The sequence below is a fragment of the Aspergillus pseudotamarii genome, assembly GCF_009193445.1.
Source record: "Aspergillus pseudotamarii strain CBS 117625 unplaced genomic scaffold BDV38scaffold_11, whole genome shotgun sequence".
Taxonomy (NCBI): domain Eukaryota; kingdom Fungi; phylum Ascomycota; class Eurotiomycetes; order Eurotiales; family Aspergillaceae; genus Aspergillus; species Aspergillus pseudotamarii.
In genome coordinates, this window is record NW_022475025.1 from 543,984 (window position 1) to 567,989 (window position 24,006).

The 24,006-nt window shown below is 48.5% G+C and overlaps 8 protein-coding genes across 8 annotated transcripts; 4 read left to right on the plus strand and 4 right to left on the minus strand.

The window, feature by feature from the left end:
- The first annotated feature begins 45 nt into the window (after positions 1 to 45).
- On the plus strand, positions 46 to 4,514 carry BDV38DRAFT_239987 (RNA helicase). The gene is made up of 3 exons (XM_032053834.1): positions 46 to 437; positions 535 to 4,060; positions 4,174 to 4,514. Exons 1-3 carry the CDS (start codon positions 192 to 194, stop codon positions 4,452 to 4,454), a joined length of 4,053 nt encoding a protein of 1,350 aa, XP_031916665.1. The 5' UTR covers positions 46 to 191; the 3' UTR covers positions 4,455 to 4,514.
- A 640-nt stretch (positions 4,515 to 5,154) lies between these two features.
- BDV38DRAFT_239989 (putative translocon-associated protein, alpha subunit) lies at positions 5,155 to 6,460 on the minus strand. Its single transcript, XM_032053835.1, has 3 exons — positions 6,256 to 6,460; positions 5,745 to 6,178; positions 5,155 to 5,691 (listed from the first exon to the last, which is right to left on the minus strand). The coding sequence occupies exons 1-3, from the start codon at positions 6,325 to 6,327 to the stop codon at positions 5,406 to 5,408; spliced, it is 792 nt and encodes a 263-aa protein (XP_031916666.1). The 5' UTR covers positions 6,328 to 6,460; the 3' UTR covers positions 5,155 to 5,405.
- Positions 6,461 to 6,704: 244 nt separating this feature from the next.
- On the plus strand, positions 6,705 to 8,920 carry BDV38DRAFT_239991 (CCCH zinc finger protein). Its single transcript, XM_032053836.1, has 4 exons — positions 6,705 to 7,021; positions 7,092 to 7,235; positions 7,304 to 7,646; positions 7,714 to 8,920. The coding sequence occupies exons 1-4, from the start codon at positions 6,947 to 6,949 to the stop codon at positions 8,523 to 8,525; spliced, it is 1,374 nt and encodes a 457-aa protein (XP_031916667.1). The 5' UTR covers positions 6,705 to 6,946; the 3' UTR covers positions 8,526 to 8,920.
- On the minus strand, positions 8,870 to 11,280 carry BDV38DRAFT_19987 (telomere-binding alpha subunit central domain protein). Its single transcript, XM_032052432.1, has 4 exons — positions 10,730 to 11,280; positions 9,805 to 10,678; positions 9,369 to 9,747; positions 8,870 to 9,287 (listed from the first exon to the last, which is right to left on the minus strand). Exons 1-4 carry the CDS (start codon positions 10,997 to 10,999, stop codon positions 8,996 to 8,998), a joined length of 1,815 nt encoding a protein of 604 aa, XP_031916668.1. The 5' UTR covers positions 11,000 to 11,280; the 3' UTR covers positions 8,870 to 8,995.
- A 260-nt stretch (positions 11,281 to 11,540) lies between these two features.
- Positions 11,541 to 13,501, plus strand: BDV38DRAFT_269136 (karyopherin alpha; the record flags this gene model as incomplete). Its single annotated transcript, XM_032056910.1, has 3 exons — positions 11,541 to 11,780; positions 12,028 to 12,537; positions 12,590 to 13,501. The coding sequence occupies 3 exons, from the start codon at positions 11,541 to 11,543 to the stop codon at positions 13,499 to 13,501; spliced, it is 1,662 nt and encodes a 553-aa protein (XP_031916669.1).
- A 653-nt stretch (positions 13,502 to 14,154) lies between these two features.
- On the minus strand, positions 14,155 to 18,456 carry BDV38DRAFT_20007 (cohesin subunit IRR1). Its single transcript, XM_032052436.1, has 3 exons — positions 18,385 to 18,456; positions 17,789 to 18,301; positions 14,155 to 17,724 (listed from the first exon to the last, which is right to left on the minus strand). The coding sequence occupies exons 2-3, from the start codon at positions 18,276 to 18,278 to the stop codon at positions 14,570 to 14,572; spliced, it is 3,645 nt and encodes a 1,214-aa protein (XP_031916670.1). The 5' UTR covers positions 18,279 to 18,301; positions 18,385 to 18,456; the 3' UTR covers positions 14,155 to 14,569.
- Positions 18,457 to 18,905: 449 nt separating this feature from the next.
- BDV38DRAFT_20016 (urease accessory protein UreD) lies at positions 18,906 to 20,607 on the plus strand. The gene has a single exon (XM_032052438.1). The coding sequence runs from the start codon at positions 19,291 to 19,293 to the stop codon at positions 20,377 to 20,379; it is 1,089 nt and encodes a 362-aa protein (XP_031916671.1). The 5' UTR covers positions 18,906 to 19,290; the 3' UTR covers positions 20,380 to 20,607.
- Positions 20,608 to 20,834: 227 nt separating this feature from the next.
- On the minus strand, positions 20,835 to 22,390 carry BDV38DRAFT_280104 (uncharacterized protein; the record flags this gene model as incomplete). The annotated part of the gene is made up of 2 exons (XM_032059216.1): positions 20,835 to 21,933; positions 21,990 to 22,390. 2 exons carry the CDS (start codon positions 22,388 to 22,390, stop codon positions 20,835 to 20,837), a joined length of 1,500 nt encoding a protein of 499 aa, XP_031916672.1.
- Positions 22,391 to 24,006: the final 1,616 nt, after the last annotated feature.

A 24,006-nucleotide genomic window follows, 5' to 3' on the forward strand; every position in this document is an offset into this window, starting at 1 on the left:
AGCGAAGCTGAAACCAGAAGGCGATAAATTCCGCGGCGACTTCCCCGCAGCCCTACGGTCCCAAAAAAGGCGGCCCTAGTGCGGGACAGCCAACTTCCGCCTTAACAGCAATTCAACCCACTCTTTTCTTTATCGAAGGGTGTGATTGCTCCACGGGCGTCTTCTTCAAGACAGCATATTATCGTGGCAGTATGGGCCCTAAGAAGAAAGCTGACGCCCGTGGAGGAGGTCCCAAACCGGGTACCAAGCAAGCCAAAGCCGCCGCAGAGAAAACAGCGACTGAGGCTGCAAAGAAAACGCAGCCTCCACCGGATGAGCAGAAGAAACCCTCTGTAAAGCAGGTCATTGGTGGCGCGTCATGGACGGGTAAGCTACCGGTGAATATGCTCTCGGAGCATTGTCAGAAGCAGAAGTGGGAGAAGCCTGAGTATACAATGGTGAGCAATGGACGGGTAGCATGTTCCTAGCATAACATGTAGCCACACGACGCAAGTTTAGTTCGGCTTTTGGCTAATAGTTTATACTGCATACTAGACAAAAACACCAGAAGGTTATATGTCAGCGGTTATATTGAAACGTGTCGACCCTAAAACTCGCGAAGCAACTACCCTTCCCCCTATGAAACCACCTCCGTCACACAAGCACTTGGCTGCGCAGCCTACGGCACTAGAAGCTCGTCACTTTGCTGCTGCGTACGCTCTGTATCGGGTCTGTAACATGAGAAACATCCACATGATGCTTCCACCGACCTATAAGAAGCTCTGGAAAGAGGACTTCGCTGATATTAAGACTGCCGACACCAAAGAGGGTAAAGGGTGGATGTACGAAGCAGACCCATTTTTGGCTAAACAAGAGCGGGAAAGTGTCGCGGCCGATTTGGAGAAAAAAAGGAAAGAGCGAGAAAAGAATCAGGCTAAGGCGAAGGATCAACCAGTGGTTGAATTGGGCTTGGGGTCCCACGGTGATAATAGAGGGAAAAGGATCTGGTCGAGCGCTCCGAAAGTGGACCTGGGGAGTAAAGTGCGCAGAGAAATTGAGAGCCTCCTGCAACAGCATGCGATTTGGAATCCTTATAATGTGAAGATCCCGGAATCTGAGCGTAACTCCATCATTGAGGAGTTCACTCGCTTGGGCTTCCGACGCAGTCATGTAGATGAGGCAACTTCTGCATGCAAAGACAGAGAAGAGGTGCTTGAATGGCTTCTAATCTATGTTCCAGAGGATGATCTTCCAACTTGGTGTCTACCAGAGTCATACTCTGCTGGCGTGAGTCTAGCCAGTGATGACCTTGCAAGGGAGGCGAAGATTAAGCGACTGGCCACCATTGGCTATTCTGCAGACCTTTGCGCGCGGGCTCTGGATAGCAAGCAAGGCGATGAGCTTGCAACTGCGGAAATGCTACAAAACACATTAGTGCATGGAACGACTACTTCTGCAGGCTCTATATTTCCTGAAGGCGATGATTCCTGGGCCGAAGAACAGGAGACCCTCGAAGCTATCTTCGGGGAGCGTTATGTTAAAACATCGCCCAAGGTATGTGAGATTAAGAGCGAATCCTCCGACTTACCAGAGTCAACTACATTCCGATTCCAAAGACCCTCAAATCACTACCCATCCTCAGTGCCGATTATTTCGATACAAGCGAAGGGTATCCCTTCTTATATACGGCTTAGCGCGATCCGTCAAGCAGTGAAACATGCAGAGGAAAACTTCTCGGGAGAGCCAATGGTATACAACTTGCTTGACTGGTTAGAGATGCATCTTCCAGAGATTATGCAAAATCCGGGCAAGTTGCGAGATATTGCAACGGTCGCCGCAACGCAATCTACCACAGGAAGTATCTTAGAACTTCCCGTGCGCCAATCTCGCAAGAAGAGTAAGGAGATTAACTGGCAACCAGGCTCGTCTCAGAGTATATCTGTTCGAGAGGCCTGGCAGGCTAGACAGTCTACGCCAGCCCAACAAGATATGACTCGAAAGCGAGAATCACTTCCTGCTTGGAACATTCAAGATGCGATCATACGTGCAGTGAATTCACATCAGGTTACTATCATCTCTGGTGAGACAGGTAGCGGTAAAAGTACTCAGTCTGTCCAGTTCATTTTAGACGATATGATCAGGCGAGACCTTGGCGGCATTGCGAACATTATCTGTACGCAGCCACGTAGGATCTCTGCTTTAGGTCTTGCGGATCGTGTGAGCGATGAGCGATGCACCTCTGTAGGAGATGAGGTTGGGTACGTCATCCGAGGTGACTCCAAGGTCAGATCTGGAGCGACGAAGATCACTTTTGTCACTACTGGTGTTTTGCTTCGTCGTATACAGTCTGGAAGCGGTGCAGATGGCAATGTTGCAGGCTCTCTCGCAGATGTCACACACATCGTAGTGGATGAGGTTCATGAACGGAGTCTTGATACTGATTTTCTCCTCGCTCTCCTACGGGATGTTCTTCGGTACCGCAAAGACATTAAGGTCATACTTATGAGTGCAACACTTGACGCAGAAATCTTCATCAACTACTTTGGTGGTCGTCAGAATGTTGGACTGGTGAACATCCCTGGGCGGACTTTCCCTGTGTCTGACTTTTACCTGGACGACATCATCCGTGACACGGGATTTTCACCAGAGTTGGCTGAGCGGGATTTTGAGGAAGATTCTTCTCCTCAGGGCGAAGAGTCACTTGGCAAGATTCTTCGGAACATGGGCATGGGTATCAATTACGAATTGATTACGTCCACTGTCCGGTATATTGACGCTCAGCTTGGAGATCAACCGGGAGGCATTCTCATCTTCTTGCCCGGTACTTTGGAAATTGAAAGGTGCCTGAACGCCGTGAAGAAGATACCCAATGCCCATCCACTTCCTTTGCATGCATCCCTTCTGCCAGCTGAGCAGCGGCGTGTATTCTTGAGTCCCCCAAAAGGAAAGAGAAAGGTTATCGCAGCAACTAATGTTGCCGAGACATCCATCACAATCGAGGATGTTGTCGCGGTTATCGACACTGGCCGTGTCAAGGAAACAAGTTACGATCCCAAAGACAATATGGTCCGACTACAAGAAGTATGGGCATCACAAGCCGCCTGTAAGCAACGACGAGGACGTGCTGGTCGTGTTAGGGCTGGTGCATGCTACAAGCTCTACACTCGGCAAGCGGAGAATAAGATGGCACCACGACCGGACCCTGAAATCCGCCGGGTACCATTAGAACAACTGTGCCTCTCCGTCAAGTCTATGCAGGGCATCAACGACGTCGCAAATTTCCTGGCGAATACCATCACGCCTCCTGAAAGCGTGGCCGTTGAAGGAGCCTTGGGCTTCCTTCATCGTGTGGGAGCCCTGGACCATGACAAACTGACAGCCCTTGGACGATACTTATCTATGATCCCCGCTGACTTACGATGCGCCAAACTCATGGTCTACGGTTCCATATTCAACTGCATAGACCACTGCATCACCATCTCCGCAATCCTAACAGTGAAGAGCCCCTTTGTCTCACCCCGCGATAAGCGCGAGGAAGCAGATGCCGCCAAGGCATCCTTCTCCCGCGGAGATGGCGACCTCCTCACTGACCTCACAGCCTACCAACAATGGTCAGAGCGCGTCAAAGCCCAAGGATACTGGCAGACACAATCATGGTGCAGCGCTAATTTCCTCTCCCATCAAACCCTCCGCGATATCTCCTCCAACAAAGCCCAACTCCTCACCTCCCTCAAAGATGCCGGCCTCCTCCCAGTCGACTACTCCTCGGACCCATCCGACCCGCGCTGGAATCGCAACGCAGGCAACCGAAGCCTCCTCCGAGCCCTAATCGCCGGCGCCTTCCAACCCCAGATCGCGCAGATCTCCTTCCCAGACAAGAAATTCATGAGCTCTGTCACAGGAACCGTTGAAGTCGACCCAGACGCTAGGACAATCAAGTACTTTAACCAAGAAAATGGCCGCGTCTTCATCCACCCAAGCTCCCTCCTGTTCTCGGCCCAGAGCTACCCCGGCTCGGCAGCGTACCTAAGCTACTTCACTAAAATGGCGACAAGCAAGGTCTTCATTCGTGATTTAACTCGTAAGGCCCCTACATCCATCCCTGCTCTATTTTCACTTCCATTATACCATATATTTGGCTATATCATGCATTGGACCTAATTGACCGTTGCTAATTAATCGGTCACAAAATAGCATTCAACGCCTACTCCCTCCTCCTCTTTTGTGGATCCATCGACCTTGATACGACAGGCCGTGGCCTTATCGTCGATGGCTGGTTACGGCTCCGTGGGTGGGCGAGAATCGGCGTCCTTGTTTCTCGCTTACGTATGATGGTAGATGAGATTATTGCGGCGCGGATTGATAACCCTGCCTCTGGATTTCTAGAAAAAGGGGGTGGCGAGAAGGATGATATAGCGAGCCGGGTTATTGAGGTTGTGAAGAGATTGATTGAGTTGAATGGGTTGGATCAGTAGTGGTTTTGACTGGTTTAGTTATACGTACTTGCATAGACGGCTGCGTGTGTGAGATGAGATGTAGAGGAAAAGTTACCCTAGAACAAGATATAGATGTCTTTACGTATTTATACTCAGGCTGCAGCTTTAGATCCCTCTCCCTTAGTGTAGTGGCGGCAGTAGAAGGAAAGCTCAGTTCTATACTGGCAGTTCAGTGTTTCAGACAGGCAGTTTAGACTTGAGCTCATGTTGCAGTAAAAGATAGGTATAGTAGGACGTAATCGTACAGTTCAGACTATTTGATATCTTAATTTGAAATGTGGTCCTCCTTAATATACCGAGAAATTAACATTTTATTGTCTCGAAGACCTTATCAGCATACTTAGTAGGGTTACCATGTATTCCCTACAAATTGACGCTTTTGATACTTAGATATCTGCACAACTAGAGATAGTAAGAATGTAAAATTTACGTAGGATATATAATTATATAAGATATATAATATAAAGAGCGGAAGAGTTTCAATAACTGATACTTTAGTCAGTATTGAATATCACATCTATATTTTTGATATCGTTGGTCTATAGGCTGAGAATACAGGACAAATTTTATTAAATATTTGCTATGAACTTATATAGCCATTCGTATAGTATATATAAAATTTCATATCTTTACTATCTCCTGTTGTGGAGATATCTGAGCATCAAAAGGGTCAATATGTGTGGAATACAGAACTGCGCAGCTCGCTTACCGATTACGTTAGAAGCTAGAATTACTAATTTCAATTGTCGTAAATATACAGGATCCAATCAGCGATGGCAGTGGCTTGCGACCGATCACATTCTCAGCGATCTCTAGTCCCAAGCTTGGTAAACTCTCACAAGAATCTGTGTAATAACCATACAAAGTCCAAAATAAACGAGACCCCACTCTTCCCTCTATAATTCCACAAAAGCGCCGCCGCTGACTCCTTTAAGCACGGCTCTTAGATCGGGTGCTACCCTTCACCTTCCGGGCCTCAGGGCGGTTAATGTGGTGGGCAGGAATCCAATCAGCATTGTAGGTGGTCGCCGACGAGACTGCCGGGCTGCTGGGTTCGACAGTTTCGGCCTTCTTCGCAGCCACAGAAGTCTTCTTGGAGTACTCAGCACCCTTTCCGCTCTTACGCTTCTGAGGGAAGTATGGAGCGACCCAGACAGTGTAAAAGAAGTAGACAACACCAGAGAAACAGGCCAGGAGGAAGAAATACAGGAAGAGACTAGAAGTGATAGTTAGCGATCGATTGCGAACGCATCGAATGATCCATCTTACATCTGGGGGTCGAAGAAGCTAGTTTCGGGCTCCACGACACTGACGGTACCATTGTAGGCATAGACGGTGTAGAATCTGCCCTCACTATCGGAGACGATGGAAGCAAGGCTCAGTCTGAGGTCCTGGGGATGCATCTCGGTGGTAATCTGGTAGCTCAGGGTCTCCGTCTCGCCAGCGGGGATTTCCACATTGTATCCAGTTGCAGTCAGGTTTCGCACGATCTTGCTGTCCTCTTCATCCAGGGTGGACAACGTGCCACCAATGAAGTTCACCTTCACGGGGGCAGGCTCATCATTGGTGAAAGCGACAAGCGCCTGGGTTGGGTATCCATTAACAACCTTGACACCGAAGATCTCGGAAGCAGGGAAAGTAGCCTGCGCCGTCAGAGCGAGCTTGGGGGTCTCCACGGTCTCTTCTGCCTTTTCAGCAGCATCCTATCCATGAGGGTGAATATGTTAGCGATGCAATTGATATCAATTGGCAATTGTATTTTAGAACGATGGCAACATACTGCCGCGAGACTGCCGCCGATCAAGGCTTGGGCAGAGAGCAAAGCCAATGACAGGAAACTGAAACGAGCCATTCTGACCGGTACAAGGGTCCAATTTGGAGAAGAAAAGGGAAAAGAGAAAAGAGAAACGTTCCGAAAAGAAACGAAGACAAAGAAAAAGGGAAGGGGGGTAAGGAAGGAAGGGAGAGTGGGAATGGAAGTAGTAGTAGATCGTGGACAAGGACAGAAGTGTTTGCTCCACGTAGGCGTTTAGTTTGTCTTTTCCTTAGTCAGGCAGGTCACGACTTCCCCATAGGAAATCGGGCGGTTGGACCCGCTGACTCAGCCTACCCGCTGCATTCTGACTGGTTCGTCCTTTTGTCGCTGCCTCAGTTCCTACGGTTAGGAACAGAAAAATAAATCCCCCGAAATTTATGCTACTGCACTTCCAACTGGACTGTAAAAAAGATTGAGTCTCTTCCACTTGGTGGTGAATGTAAAATCGGGCTGTGAAGGAAGTGTCGCGCGTAACGATTCACTTTTGCTTACCCCTCCTCTATTCTTATAAGTATAGAAAGCATATACTCTCTCTCCCCTTTTCCTCCGGCCTCATCGACTTTCCCATTCTCTTCTAAATCCCGTCTCCGCAATTAACTTACTTTGACTTTCCCATCTCCACACCCATACCAAGCTATAACCAACAAAGCCCATCATGACTGCCCAAGCTTATCTCGAACGATATAAACAGTTGACTTCAATAGAGGAGATAAAGAACAATCTGATTGAGGTAGCCTCCCCAATCATGGCGCTTATTCTGATTCTCTACCTAATCTTTAACCCTCTTCCTCGGCCACTAGGAACTACTGCAACGTGTGACGGAGCTTGAGGATGCTTATCAACAAGAGCGGCTGGACCATGAGCGCGAGACGCGCTTTAATCGGGACATTCAGATCCATGAAATGGAGTTAATGGATCAGATATCGAGAATTAAAACTATAATGGTGAGAGCTGATAACGATAGAGCGCTCTATCTACCACGGAGCTGACGATAGCGGCGCTTGGATGGTAGGACCGGGAAACCTTCATAGTTGTGCTTCTCGATGGAGGTGGAATTATTTTTAAGGACGAATATTTGCAACAAGGAGAACAAGGTGGACACGATGCGGCGAAGAAGCTCTATTCGGCCTTACAGGACTACGTCTCCTGCAACTTCCCGGCTATCAACTGCCCTAGGGTAATAACAAAGATGTATGTCAACGTGAAGGGATTAAGCGAGCTTTGTGTTCGCGGCGGCGTCACGACTGAGCCTTCCTTGATCGAAGATTTTGTCCGGGGCTTCAATGCTAGTTATCCTCTGTTTGATTTGGTCGACACTGGGGCTGGGAAAGAGAGCGCTCATGATAAAATTGGAGGTATGTTAAGTGAGGTTTTTGTCTGTTGGGTTGCAGATACTGATCGTTGCTCTCCTCGCTTCTCCAGAGGCTTTCAGACTAAATCTATACAACTGTCATTGCCATCAGATATTCCTGGGTTGCTCGCAGGATAGCGCTTACGCTCAAATTTTGGAAGACACACTGGCCGATAGAGACCTCATAGGCCGAGTTTCTCTGATTGAAGGCCTCCCATTTGCAAGCGACCTGGACTTAATAAAAGCATCGTACAGAGTTACTAAGTTCTCGGATATCTTCCGAGATACGAAGATATCTGTATGGGCCCCTTGGAAAGCTGCGGTGGCCAGCAAACCTCGCGCCCTCCTCACCCCGTCACCCATCCAGCATGTAACTCTCTCTCGAACATCGACCAATACCACGACAACCAGTAACAGCGTACCTATATCTTCCTCGTCCACGAATACACCTAGCTCTGGGGAGTTTCAAGTTGTGCGATCAAAATCGTCTATCCCACCACCCCCCAGAATCGTGGAGCGAAACAAGTACGGCCAGCGTGTAGACCGGCTTGACTTTAAAACCATCCCTCGGGATGAGGTAAACCGCATTAAAAAACTGAAACTGTGCAATTTTTACTATTTGCAAGGCGAATGCCCTAATGACAACTGTCATCACGACCATTCGCGGAAATTAACCAAGACCGAATATCAAGTTTTGACGGCCATCGCCCGTATGACTCCGTGTCGCTATGGTCTGGAGTGCGATGATTCTGAATGTATGTATGGACATCGCTGCCCTCAGAGTGAACCCGGTAAGAAAGATTGTTATTGGGGTTCAAGCTGTCGATTCGACATTTCGGCGCACGGAATCGATACCAACATCGTCAAAGTGACTAAAGTCTAGTTAGTAGCTTCACGACTGAATCGAGCTATAGAATTGAAGACCACAGCTTGGGCTCACCACCATTTAACGCCAGCAGAGATGCTGTTGGGCAGATCATTATTAACACTCCATCTCATACTCATTCTTGCGACGGGGACTCTTCGCTTAGGTTTCGGCGTTCTATTCTGATTAGTCTCCCTGCATCTAAGCCTGTTTCTGCTTTATAAAGGATTATTTTCGGGGTTGATATGTATACACACACACACCTTTTCGCCGCTCAAACCGAGCGGATTGTATTTACTCGTGAATGAGTTTACTGTGTCATGCAGTTACACCAGGGAAGATAATGTTATCTTCTGATAGTTTTGGGTTGTTTGCGCAAAGCTTCATGAGACTAAAAAGCTCTACAATGGAGCTGATCATAGCAAGAACCTTGATAATATCCAATTTGGAGCTAACGCAGAGGGGTATAAAACTACACAAATGCCGACTCATGAATCAATAGTTGTTTGAAATATACCGAATCGCCTTTCCCAACCGAAACAGTCCTCGCGGCTGCATCCAGACGTATCGTCAGACATTGCATCTGCGTCTGAGAGGTGGGAGCACTTGACACCATACTCCTGTATACAACATACGAATGGCCGTGAGGAGGTGCGGTCCAGCTTTGGAGGACCTTGACCACTTTCTTCAATTGTTTTTTTCTTCCGTTCCTCGAGATCACCCCAAAGAATGAAAAGCCGCTCCCGTAGAATTGCCAACTGCTCTGGATCGTTGCGCAAGCTGGTTGGAGATAACACAATCAGCAACGGCCACCAAACAAAAAAATGAGAATAAATAGAGAGAGGAGGTTGGAGGGCTCACTTGGTTGCACTCATTTTCAACAAGAACTCTGCGTTGGCATCAGACACGAAAAGTTTGATCTGTTCCTTTGTTTGCCCAGGCGGAGGGGGTAATGCATCCTCAATGAGGAGACAAAAACGCCATTCCCATCGAGTGATACCATCGCCTTCTGCATTCCAGTACATGCCGCTGCCCGAGTGACTCTCATTAGACTGTTGAGGAACTGCAAAATCTTGTATATCTGGAGGGAAGAAGTCGACAACACGAACAGTAGTTTTGTAACACAGGTTTTGAAATGGGAGACGATACTCAATACCATCATGGGACTCAAACTCATGGAATTCGCTTGTAACTATGTCTTCGATCCTCCGTCCACGAACGCCTTCATAACTGGCTTTGACTGCAATCGGGTTTCAATTAGCCATCTGTCTATCAACCCTTGGTTCAGCAGCCTTACCATGTTCATTAGGTCTGTTGCGTCCTTTCAATTGTCGGATTGCTTCGCTTTCTTCTTTCATGTCCTCCAACTTTTTCTTATTGCGGGATTTTAGGCCTTTTGCTGGCGTAGCATCTTCATCAGCCTTCCGCTTTCCAGTGTTGATTCCTTTGTAGTAATCCTTCTTCCGACGTAGTAACTCGGTAGCATAATCATTATTCTCAGGGTCCACTAAGTGCACGTTATTGTAACGCGCGTTGTGCATGCTAGCCTCGATCGTTCGGTTGTGCCGATTTGCCTTGATGTGAACATATTTTAGACTGATAATGTCGTTATCCTTGATATTTTCTCGGGCAAAGCTCGCATGTGGCTCCCATAATGTCACAGGCAAAGACATTTGGCCAGGTGGACCAGTCCACTTCTTCCTGCTCCGATAGAACGAATCACCTCCAAGATCATCATCTATAGATGGATGATCCTGCAGCTTCTTATTTGTTGTATAGTCGCTCAAGTACAAGAGTGCCTTCTCGCTGTTCTGGGGATACAACTTGACTACTTCACCGATCAGATCCACAAGGGTACCCTCTCGGATATCCTTTATAGCGGTAAGCTTTCTTTGCGTCCGAGCATCCTGCATCGAGCATGAAACTTGAGATGTGAAGGACTGGGGAGCTGTAGCTTGTGGAGCAGAAACATTCCGGAACTCTGAGAGCCCAGAGATACTTTCTAGTAGACTCTGACATCGTCTCTTCTCCGCATAGGACGGCTCAAAGGGGGTTGGGCCACAAATAGGTGCATTAGTACAGGATGGATCCGGATCAAAGCGGAAGATAGCCCATGGTACGTTTGCTCTGTCCCCTGCAATCCCGAGTGGCTTGCCGTTATAATTTCTAATCTGTGTTTAATCTGTCAGTGTAGACCAAACATCAAAGGTTGGGCAACACACCCAGAGGTTCCGCAGCAGAACTACGTCGCTCTCTTGCACAGGAGGCAGTTGAGACTCATTAGCTTTAAAATACTTGACTTTCAGTCCATCCCACACATGACCATTCTTCAGATTATCTGACTTCAGTGTGAAGGTTATACAAAGCGAGTTCGCCGTCTTGAACACGCCTTGGAAAACATCGACAACCACCCCAATTACATTTACGTTTCCCTGTGATCGAAGCGCAGCGGGGATGTCAATCACGGAGGAAGATGACGAATTGCTCGCCATGCCAGGACTCAGGTTATAGTTGAGCGTGGCAGGCTCATGATTCTTTATAACGGGTCTGTAACTATTTCCAATAGCCCCTATAACTGGGCAAAGACGTAGAACCCCCGTAAGGAAGGCACGATATGCGATAAAGTCAAACGTATGAAAACCAGGAGAGTAATCCCAAAGAAACCTAGACGGCGACACGACGCCATCAACGCGTCTCACCAGTTGCTCGGCGCTAACTTCGCTTAGGCGGGTGTGGCGCTTACAGTGGGCGTGGCCGAAAACAGCAAATCAGAGGCCTATCCCGTGACTGAACAATCCCACCTCCGGCCAAAGCAAGCATCAACACTTTTTTCCCCTCCTTCGTCTTTTGCCCGCGTATCTCCCCAGTGAGGCTTTTAGTCTTTCTATTCTATTGACGCTTGCTCATCAACTTGTGGGCTGCTATCATTTGATAAATTTCTTCGATTTTTCTTCTTCGTTTTAAATTTTTCTTTCATCTAGAACCTCAGTGGTTCGTGCGCTTTGTTTTCACCCCTCAGTGTCCTAAGCAACCATGGCCGAGCGCTACATCCCAGAGCATCGTCGCACCCAGTTCAAGGCCAGGAATCAGTTCCGGCCTGACGAGCTTCGTCGTCGTCGTGAGGAGCAGCAAGTTGAAATTCGCAAGCAGAAAAGAGAAGAGAATTTGGCCAAGAGAAGAGGTATCCAAACCCGCGATGGTGGGATTGGTGTGGGAGGCGGCATGGCCGCTGCCACCGAGAGTGATGATGAAGCGACTGCCATAGAAAGCGAGGTATGCTTTATCTGAGCCTTTATTATTCGTTTCTATTCGCATTACTCTAGATGCCTGGAGATTTGTTTCCGACCAAGCTCCTGTCTTGTGTTTTTTCTTTTCCCTTTTTATGCGTCTAGCGATGAGGTTTTCACCGCCCCGGTGCTGGTCGTGAGCTTGAGGATGGAGCACACGACCACCTATCACTCATCAATCGTGTCGGTCTTCATGCTTCTAGAAGACAAATGGCTAATGAAATATTTTCCAGCTTAATGTGGAACTCCCAGAGATGGTTAAGGGTGTCTTCTCAGATCAGATCGAGTCGCAAATTCAAGCCACAACTAAGTTCAGGAAGCTGCTTTCCAAGGAGCGCAACCCTCCCATCGAGCGCGTTATTGAGACTGGTGTCGTGAGCCGTTTCGTGGAGTTCCTCCGGTCCCCTCATACCCTGGTTCAATTCGAAGCCGCCTGGGCCTTGACAAACATTGCATCTGGATCTGCTCAGCAGACCCAGGTGGTTATCGAAGCCGGTGCTGTGCCCATTTTCGTCGAGCTGCTGAGCAGCCCGGAACCGGATGTTCGGGAACAGGCCGTTTGGGCTCTGGGTAACATTGCTGGTGACAGCCCTCAATGCCGTGACTTCGTCCTCAATGCCGGCGCCCTCCGTCCTCTCTTGAACTTGATCAACGATGGTCGGAAGTTGAGCATGTTGCGCAACGCTACATGGACTTTGAGTAACTTCTGCCGTGGCAAGACCCCCCAGCCCGATTGGAACACGGTATGTTTCCTTAGATACTACAAATAAGCGAGCTTGACTAATACCATTTTAGATCGCTCCTGCTCTTCCTGTCCTCGCCAAGCTTATCTACATGCTTGATGATGAAGTCCTCATTGATGCTTGCTGGGCCATTTCTTATCTCTCCGACGGCGCAAACGATAAGATCCAGGCTGTTATCGAGGCAGGCATCCCTCGTCGCCTTGTGGAGCTTCTTATGCACGCCTCGACCTCCGTTCAGACTCCTGCTCTTCGGTCGGTTGGAAACATTGTGACCGGTGACGACGTCCAGACCCAGGTTATCATCAACTGCGGTGCTCTGCCCGCTCTCCTCTCTCTCCTCAGTTCTACCAAGGATGGTATCCGTAAGGAGGCTTGCTGGACTATTTCAAACGTCACTGCTGGCAACTCTAGCCAGATCCAGGCTGTCGTCGACGCTGGCATCATTCCCCCGCTGATCAACTTGCTCGCCAACGGTGACTTCAAGACCCGCAAGGAAGCTTGCTGGGCTATCTCCAACGCCACTTCTGGTGGTCTGCAGAAGCCTGAGCAGATCCGCTACCTCGTCTCTCAGGGATGCATCAAGCCGCTCTGCGACCTGCTTGCTTGCCCCGACAACAAGATCATCCAGGTTGCTTTGGATGGCCTTGAGAACATCCTCAAGGTTGGTGAGATGGACAAGGAGGCTGCACAGACTGGCGAGGCGCGCGTCAACCGCTATGCTCTGTTCATTGAAGAGGCCGGCGGTATGGAGAAGATCCACGACTGCCAGAACAACGCCAACGAGGAGATCTATATGAAGGCCTACAACATCATCGAGAAGTACTTCTCCGATGAAGAAGAGGCTGGTGGTGATATCGATGAGATTGCTCCTCAACAGACCCAAACAGGATTCACCCTAGGCACTGCCCAACAGCAGCCGGGTGGATTCAACTTCGCCAACGGTGGCGACTCCATGGACATGTAAAAGTGGGATTTTATCTGAAATTATTTATGACACAATTGAGACTCGGGCTATCTGATTCGATTCTACTTCCTGCTAGATCTTACGTGGCGCAGTGCGACCGCCGTATAACGAACAAAAGCACCACCAACTTCGCAGGGCGATCTGGCCTTGTAGCGTTCAAGGCGAAATTTGGGTTGCGTTTTCTGCCTTCAAAATAACATTTTAAGTCCATTCCTGTATCCCTTTCGTCTCCCCCTTTTTGAAATTCAAGCACGAGTCAACGTTTTTTCCCCCTCCATTTCCCCCTCTGCAATGATTTACTTTCCCTTTCTTACTTCCCCTTTTGATCGTTCACGATAAACCAGATGCACCATCATGTATCCCTTTTGCACTTCCCTATTTATCGTAGCATCCCATACACCGGCGTAATCGTTTGTTGATTCGGTTTTTCTTCTTCATTTCCTATTTGTCTTTTGACGATTTTTTGGGGGTTGTGATCTCCTTCGTGGCCTAAGTGCTATCCGTCGCTTCCTGACGGGCTTATATATCGATAGACAAATCTACTTCAAAGGTCGATTAGGTCTCGTGGTGACGGATAATTCGATAGCCAAGAAAAGAAGCAATCCCTTTCTTCCCACTTGCCATCTAGGTACAGCATCTAAATAGCGTAGCTACTATCTACTACCGTAGCCCGGTAGCGGCAGTGCCAGGCATACAATCGATCATCAAATTACAAGCAATCATAGAAGCTAAGACACGGAGGAGAAGGTCCTTAAGTATATACAAAAGAGAAGGCATGAGTTACACAGCAATACATATCTCGCAGTCAACGCCGGCAAGCAAGGTCTTCACAATATAGAAAGGGAGAACAGCAACATGAAGAAAATAGAAGAAGGGAGAAACAATGGAGAAAGGAGATAGATACTCAAGGGCAAGAAAATAAAAAAGAAAATTTTGGCCTAATAAAACCTGGAAAGCTGGCAATCATAACTGGAATAGGCGACGCGACGATCCACGGACCAACACCTTTAAAGAGGAAAACCCCTAAATCATAGATAGATAGACAGATAATATTACGCCAATGGCAAATCAATCACCCATAACTTCATCTTCGTCTGAGTCAGCAGCAGCAGCAGCATGATCATCATCTTCCTCTTCTTCTTCATCGTGATCTTGTTCAATGTTGTCGTCTTCTACCAAGCCTCTTGCTCGTAGATCCTCGTCCTCGTCCTCTTCCAGATCGAGCTGCACCTCCTCTTCCTCTTCCTCATCCTCGTCGTCATCATCGTCTACCCTTGCTGCGGATTTAGCGTTGTCTTGGCGCTTGCTAGAGCTGCTTTGATTTCGGTTTGGTTCCGTAGAAGTAGGTAGTTGTTTGCCCTTGGGTCGGGGAGGGTTCTTGGGTTTACGCTCCTCGAGGAATGCGACTACTTCGCGATAGTTCTGGCCTAGGTCGGCTTTGTGTCTGACCAATCTTTGCTTGAGCTGACCGCGCTCTTCGCCGGAGGCGTCGATGACACGGCCTACAATTGCTAAGACGATCTTGCCTGTGAGTTCGCACAAACGCTGTTCGGCCACGATTCTGGATCGCAGGCGCTCGGTGGCTACCATTTCTGCTTCGGAACCAGAGTCGTTCTCGTCATCGGAATCCTTCTCCGCCTCTGAGTCGGATATAGGTTCGTCGTCGTCCGCGGGCTCGTAGGAGAAACGTAGCCTCTTCGCATATGTACGCTCCGCGACACTGTAGATTTTAGCGATAAGTTTGGAGGCTTCACCTGCGATCTCGTGGACCAAGCCTTGTGTCTGGAGAATGACTTCTTCATCGTTACTAGCTTTTTGTCCCGCATGTCGGAGGGTGCCGAAGAGGGTCTGCAGATCCAAGAGTGTTGTTGTTGCCGAGAATCGTATATCATCCAAGCCAGAACGTGCCTTCATGATGGCGACAAGTGTCGAAACGAACAACTCCCGGCTCTTTGTTAAGACTTCGAAGTATTCGGTATCAAAAGAAGCGTTTCCAGCGCTTAGCGCGGTTGTCAAAGACTGGACCTTCCACATGAAGTAGAACAGCAGTGTCCGTATGCTGCTGCTCACTAGTTCCGTCTCTGCCTTTGCGGATTCTTCATCCTCTTCGGTTTCGCGTAGACCACGTTCCGTCAAATGTAGAAGGATATTAAAAGGTGTCTCGGCAGTGTCTTTGCTCTTGCCCTTTGGCCGTGAAGGTGTTGCTTCCAAAATCTGTGTGCAGTCCGTTACACTGGCAAGGTTGGAGATTCTGATTACAGTGTTCATAAGTTGATTGAGAGTAGAGTCAGGTATTGATCTACCCTCCAGAACTTCCTTTTTCCGGGCTAATGTGCTGAGTGTATCGATCACGCCCTCCCACAGTTCCGAAAATTTATTCTCTAAAGCTTCCCGCATATCGTCTGAGCTCTTCGCATGAAGAAAAGCAACACTAGCCTCTGTGAGCACATCCCGATCAGAGTGCGTTAAGAATTGCTTGTTGATGTCGTTCAATAACGATGTATAGGCGGTCGCATCTTTCTGTAAGTCTTGTATCTTATCTAGATCGACGAGGTGCTCAAGTCGTAGAACGGCAGAAGCTGCTTCTGGCACAGAGCCGAATTTATTCAAGAGCTGGGGAATGATCTGCGCAAGGTTATGCGCAATCTCTTCTTGAAGCTCAGGAATCTTGTCAGTCAATGCCCTGACTTTCCGTCCTCTTTTATCAATATCAGACGTTGCGACCTCAAGAACATACAACTTGACAGCACTGCATAGTACTTCTAAGAGGATGACCTCCTGCCCTTCTTGCATCTTATAAAGCTGTTTGATGGAACCTGAAGTGTCATCCTCGGATGAAGTGTCCTCAATCTGGGAATGATCGTAAAGCAGATATCCAGCCAAAGATTGCCATTGGGATAATTCCTTGAGGTAAGGATAAATAGCCTCAGTAACAAGAACAAATCGCGTATTAACAGGAGTGCCGGAGAGCATGTCCTTCGATGCAGTGGTGGGTTGGTCGGGCTTATACTCATTTTCAAGCTCGTCGTAAGATTGAAGGGTGTCGACCAGACATTTGAACTTGATCCACGAACGTTTAGGCGATTCGAAGTCATCTTCATCCTCTTCACTGAATATCTCATTGATCTCGTCTCGAACTTCTTCGATCGTGGAATCGTACACATCATGAACGTTGGCGACAAAGAAACGGCCAGCTGCTTTTCGAATCCGTGGTTCCAAATCGAAGACAAGTCTGCCCACGGTGTCAATGTCGCTGGGCTCAATTAATCCGGCCTCCCGAATCAGATCCACTAGTTCGATCGCAGAGGCCCGTACCCCAGTGTCTGCATCACGGGCAGCCATTTCCACCATTCGTTCACGGAAGCGCGCGGTGAATGACCGCATGCCTGCAATGTTATCTTTATTCTCATATAAGCTGCGAAGTTGGTTTACAACGATAAGACGTGTGTGGGCGACGGTGTCAGACAACATCCAGCCGAAGTACCGAAGGAACTGTCCCTCGAAGAAATACTCTCGGTAGCTGCGAATCCATTGTCCCAGTCCCGCCATACATTCTGCACGAATGTTAGGGTCGACATCCCGATATCGGTGAACGAAGACGACATTAACACCATCTTTAAGGTATTCATCGATGATCTCCAGCTTCCTTTCACCATCCTCAATAGCCTTCTCGATAGCGGATGCTCTTCCTTGATTCACCGATTTCTTTTTCTTCTCAGTTTCAAGCTGTTTGCGAGAAGTAGACACTGTTGTCATCAATTCCCGGGCGACGTCGCAAAGAGCACACATGACTGCCAGTAAAATCACAGTTGACGTATGTCTGAAAGGCCGAGAGTGCGATGTTGACATAGCAGATAGCCAAATTTCGAAATTCTCGAAGAGGTTTTGATCGTCGTATAGGACCGAGGAATGATGGAAGGTCTGGATTAAGGACTTGAAGAATTCTTCCAAGACAGGCTGGAAAGCCCTGAACTTTCTCGCTCTAGAGATCAAGGGCCACTCAGCGAATCCTTCCTCTTGATGTTGATTTTGCAAGTCCTTTACACGGTCCGGCGCGTGGTCGACATCATTGATATGGTCTTGGGTTATTTCGAGATCAGTTCCTATACATCTGAGCACAAAGTTAACCATATCACGTAGTGCCTGAGACTGCTCTCTCTGGTATCGCGAAAGCCATTCGGCAGCAGTAGTGTCGGCATTGCGCCCTTTACCAAAGACCTCCGCTACACAGTAGTACTCATAGTTAGCCACATCGCCACAATAATCAGGAGACAACGATAAATTTACCATAGAGGCCCCGTTCACCGGCAGCCAAACTAGGTCGCACTGTCGGTTTCCTAGGACGGGAGAAAACTGTCTTCTTTCCATTCGTAGCAGGTCGGAAGGCCAGTTGGCTCCCAATACCATTACCGGCTACTTTAGGTTTCTTCGCACTGCGAGACTTTGCTTTAGCCTTCGGCTGGGACGTTGCTTTCTTGGATGACGCTTTACGTGCAGCGCGTCTCTTCTCTCGGAGTTCTTCTTCATCGGGTTCTTCGTCGGCGGATTGGTCCACTTCAGGCTCGGACGCGTCTGCATCCTCCTCGACCTCGTCATCGCCGCCGGCACGCTTGCGCTTCGTGCTCCCTACAGTCGCGATATCATTGGCGCCATAACTCTCGGCGTATAGTTCGGGCTTTCGCGTCACCCGACCGGACTTTCTTCTATTTGTGGACGGGGATGAAGCTTCTTGAGTGGGCCCGGGCTGGGGGCTTGAAAGCGGCGGTTCAGTCTCCATTGTTGTCGAAAGTATTTAGAACACTAGATAGTCATCGCAAATACATTAGTTCGCGTTGCGATCATATAGCCGCTAGCACATTCAATCAGTCAGGAGTGAGACGTACTTGGACGTGGGGTTCAGATGATGATGATGGAAATTCCTCGGGGATGCTGAACGCGATTATTGTTAGTTTTCCTAGCACAGCACCAGCGGCTTTGCGCGCGCGTGTTGCAAGTGTACGCGATCGGACAGACAACAAAAAGACCAGTGGTAGCGAAAGCGTTTCGAGCCTCAATGGGAAAATTGGTGCATTGAGGATACCGTTCCGATGTGTCGAGAGTGGGACTCCAGAAAGTCGAAGTGAGGGGGGTGGGAACACGGTGAACTGTTCGGACGGAACGAACAGACGCGCTTTGGTGCCTGGCGATGACGGGCTCCGAAAGTGAGTTGATGCCCCAGGTGTCTAGTTTTGTGCCTGCCTGTTTGTGTGGAGGTGGCCTCAGTCATCGAACGTTGATCAAAACGGTAATGAAACGGTATGATCAACCTAGTGCGTACTGATTGGCATCGCCAAGAAAGCCTCGCCCGGGGGCGAACCCTAAGCCCTCATCATCTGCGGAGAATCTCAGTATTGATGCCGTAATAGAAACCTCCTCGGTCTCCATCATCGTGGTATGAATGCTCATCTCTAGCTCAACATTGGAAGAGCCAAGACTGCAAATTCAATGGTCGATACACAAGGGCCTTACACCCCGCTTCCAGCTAATCATTCAAGGGGGTCTGCAGGATCACCTGGCCGGACATCTCGGCGTTGTTTGGCTGCCCCGGAAAATCAGCTTGATTCAAAGAAAAAAAAGAAAATCCCATTCTCCATGACGCCATTTTACAGATATTTCAATTGATCCCATAAATGGCAGATATATCATACCGTGAATATCCACACCTTCGATTTTCATTCTCTCACTTTTCCCCTTATTCATTCCCACCTTAATCCTTCTCTCTTTTTGCTCAAAGACCTTCCTCGTCCTCTATGCAGATCACATCTAGAATCATGCCTATAAAGTCACCCTTTGAGGCATCCATTGCCAAACCCGGACAGGGCAATGTTGTCCTTTCACTGCTGCCTCCTTCGAATCCTACCTTGACGACCCTCACCTACAAATATCCCCTCAAGCTCCTCACAAGAACACCTGGCTACGTACCTCAATCCTCCGCTCTATCATGTCCAGTTTCCCGTCCCGTCCACCTCTACCTCCTCACCTATGGCGGCGGCCTCCTACCAGGTGACCACATTGAGGTCTCAATCAAGCTCGAACAATTCACAAGAATGGTCGTAACAACACCACAAGGAACCACGAAGATCTACAAAACAGAGCCCAGCAGAAGCGTCAAGGGCCGCCGTGCCCCGGGACGAGTATTATCAGACAAGAGCCGGCAAACACTAGACGTACGGATCGAGAAGGGAGCTGCAATGTGCTACCTCCCCGATCCAGCCGTACCATATAAGGACAGCCGGTACGAACAAGTCCAAACATTCACAGTCGACAGCACAACAAAGGACTCCCAACGGAGCAGTCTTTGCATGCTAGATTGGGTGACAGAGGGACGCAAATCCCGAGGCGAGAACTGGGACTTCCACCTCTGGAAAGGCAAGAATGAAGTCTACAGCGTCGACGAATTAGGAAAAAAGAAGCTTCTGCTCCGTGATTCACTTATCCTTGATGAAGAGCTCGACGAAGGATCGTTAGAAGATGAGCATGAGACACTGAACCGCACCGGTGTTATCCGGGAGCGGACACGGCCTCACGGTATTGTGGGCACGTTGATTCTCTACGGACCCGTGTTTGAGCGCCTTGCAAATTTCATCATGGATCGTTTTACTTCACAGCCACGGATTGGAGCTCGCAATTGGTCGTCTTCCGCCCCTGCGGCTGTAGAAGCGCCTCCAAATTTCGACTCGAAGGTCACATTCACCGCTGCTCGTGTACGAGCCGGTTTTGTGCTGGTTAAGTTTGGGGCTGATAATTTCGAAACAGCCAAGGATTGGCTAGGCAACATTCTTCGTGAAGAGGGAACCGTTATTAACGAATTTGGGGAAGAAGCTTTGTGCTGTTTGTAATTTGATGGTGCATTTTTTCTGTTTTTACTTTCTTGTTCAGCTTACGGGCAATAGTCCCGATCCTTTGCATGCAGGCTGACCGCCACAAAACAAAAACAAGAGGACTGTGGAAGTCTATCAGATGATACCCAAAACTGGATCCTGTACGATCTTATCTTTCTACATATCACATTTGATGCCCCAAATACAAAGAACACGAATTGTCTCGCATCAATCATATTGCGTTGGTCTAAAATAAGAAGTGGTGAAAGTAACTCACAAAAATTCTAAGGAAACAATAAGACAACTCGTAGGGTATCTACTCAAAAGGAACCTCAACACCGTCGAAAAGGTGGTGAAACTTCACTGCCTAGCATGGTGCGTGGTGCAGGGTGCATAGTGCATATTGGGCTTGTTTGTCTGTACAGCCACACCTAATTTATAAATATGCAGAGTGCAGGCAGCAGCAGCGCAAGCTAGTGCCACCAATCAGAGAATTTGGGTCTCCAGTCCTGTTTGGTGGCACTCTGCAGATCGTCAACGTTGAGGATATCAACCCCTTCGCGAACCAGAACAGTCCAGATATGATTCCTCAAACTCCGAGGCCAGCTAGGTAACTCCCAATACCGAACTTTGAGTCCGCGCTGGTGGGCGCCCCGGATCTGCGCTTTAATCTTGTCGGTTTGTCGATCACTGAGGTGGAACAACCAAGGAAAGCCGATCGACTTCCTAAAAGAAACAGATGCATAGTAACTGTTGGTCCAGTTGAACGTGCCAGGGCCGATCTCGTCGCCGGAGAAGCCCGAGAGGCCCTGGCCGACATTCTCGTTAGACCGGTCCGTCATCACTCCTTCATCCTCTGGAATGTGATCTTCGAAACCTTGACTCTCAGCATTATCCATGTCATAGTCCTCAGCCAATTTCTCTAAAGGAGCATCGAAGAAGATGTCTCGATAAGTACTGTTCGCCGCCACCAGGTTGAAGGGGGTATTGCCCGTTCCCACAACTGTGATAGGGCCATTGACCACGTCAGTACCGTTAAAGTGGGTAAGATAGCCACGCCCGCGGAGGGGTGACAACTGCTCGACGACTGTATTCCATGTCGCATCTCCGTCAGTCTTGAAATCAATGAGTAGGATAAGGCTCTGGGATGGGTCAGTGTCGAAAACTCCCTGCAATGACTGATCTGCAGTAGGGTGGAGTTTGGAAGTTGGGTTTTGTTTCCCGAGTATCCTTATTAGGGGATCAATGTACAAGTTCCTCAGCGTGCGCTGCCGTGTCAGCGACGAAGTGGTATGACCCACGTATAGTTCGTCGTCAAAAAGCCATACGTCGGCTTCCACGCCAATACACCCCGCCTGTATAGCAGAAAACAGGGGAACTGGCCGCCAATAGTCATTGTGTGAATGGCATCCAACTGGGATGATATCTCTGGTAAAGTCCGTGGGCCAATGAGAGACGTTCGCGACCAATCTTTCCTCGTGTTGCCAACGAAGAATCGACAAACGGTCGAGGTCATCCGAGAAGAACGTCATGGCAATGCCACAGGCAATAATAATGAATTGAATGATACCTCTATGGGCGTGATAAGTAACCTCAGTAGTCGAAGCCTCGTGACTTGGGAAACTTACAGCATGATGAAGAATCCTAGGAGAGGGAATAATACGCAGCGGGCTAGCTTAGGTCCCCTACACCGTCTCCGAGAATAGCTTAGAGTACGACTCGAGTTGGCGAGCAATGGCAGTACATCATCAGATTCTTTGTCTTCGGACGCAGTGAAAGGAGAGGTCGCGGCCAGTCCACGTCTCCATGCAGGTAAAGTCTCCAACGGGGTGGGACCAGTCAAAAAGCCCTGGCCATTCCCTTCATCGCCGACAGACTCTTTCACAGACAATTTTAATTCTCTTAAGTCTGCCTTAGGCTCTGAATCTTCACTAGCGCGATAACTGTCAAAAGGGCCGTTGTTTGCGTGAGGAGTACCAATGCGGGTGGAGTTCGAGGAGGCAAGTGGGGAGCGGAAAGGGGACGACATTCTTGGCTACAGGGCTTGTGCCGATGGCGATCCCGCAGCTGTAAAGATAATGAAGAGTCAAGTCTAGTAGGTACTCTCTTCCTTCACGAAGTCTTCTCCGCGATCCAACCCAACATGTGCGGTGTTGGAAATCGTTATTGGGTCAGAAACATCGGCAGATCTTACAACCATCGCCCATATCCCACCGGCAGCTTTTAGAGCGGTCGCGCAGCGGGTAAGAGTCAGCTGTTGGTAGGATAAGAGGCTCTCATTCGCTAATATCTGCAACTGTTGATTAAGAGGTGGAGTGCCTAGACCCTGAGGGGACCCTAATCAATACTGAAGTGAGGTCCATATGGTTCCTCCGAAGTAAGCTCTATCTTGGGTTCAACGCAGAACTTTCGGCACTTAGCTCGGGCCCATGATTGAGCACAGCCTCCTCATCAGGGATCCCCGAGGATAGATATTATGGTAGCCTGGATTGTTACTGTAGACACTAGACACTAGTAATAGGATACTTGGGGACATACTCGGGGCAAACTCAATATGGCTGCTAGTAAGTGTAACTAACGCACGTCAGTGTGTATTTAGCTGATACTAGTGGTTGACCGGGGAGCTTACAAATGCTTCTGGGGAGTCATTTCCATACAATTCAATCCCGCGGGAAAGATAATTCTCACATTCTCATGAGAACCATTTTTTCCGCTCAGAAATATCTTTAGAATGCATGATGTCGTCAGGGACCCCTGATAATCATTCTGTTTTCGTATCAAGTATCACAGCTACCCATGGCTCGGGGGATTACGCGTAAAGCTACGTACAGTACACAGACCTATTGTAACGATAGGCAGAAGTCGATAATTATAGCTTGTACGCTTAAGCTTCAGCTGGTTTAAGCGAGCAACCATGAATGTTGCAAAGCTTCTTAGGGTCTGAGTTTATATGTATACTCCGTACAGAGTACTTGTAGATGGTATTAAGTCAATAACCCTTGCAGCATACGGATACATCCCCCTTCGAACCGCATAGATCAAATTTAACGAGCCTGGCCGACAAGAATGGGCTCGTCGGCGCACGTGACTATGGCACGCTCACAAGTGCTACCTGCTACTGAGAGTACAGCATAGCCTCCACCACTATGGAGTACCGTACCTATGGCCACGTTCTAAGAATCATACTCACGGGTTTATCATTTTGCGTCTTATACTCCTGGTACTAAATCAATAAGATGCTATTGAACCCTGACGGAGTGGTATCACGTATTCCTACCTGAAAAGGCGAATCGGGGAGTATTCAACGCTATAGCAGAGGTCCTCGCTTTATATCCTCTTTTTCTTTTCCACCTCTTTTATGATTTCAAGTTGCTCACGGACATGACCAGTATATTGATTTCTAACTAGATAGATGTACATATGCTACTCCGTAGATATGAAAGGTCATGGTATATATATATAAATGGTTATTAGCATAGTCCATGCAACCAGTTAGCAATATAGGATTGCGTATACCAAACTATATTTCACCGAAGAAGGCCCCTAGCCTCGATATCTGGTACTTTTTACAAAAAGGAAAAAGGAAAAAAAAGTCTTCGAAATGATACTCCGAGTTGGTATGTATATGTAGTAGTAAACAAAGGT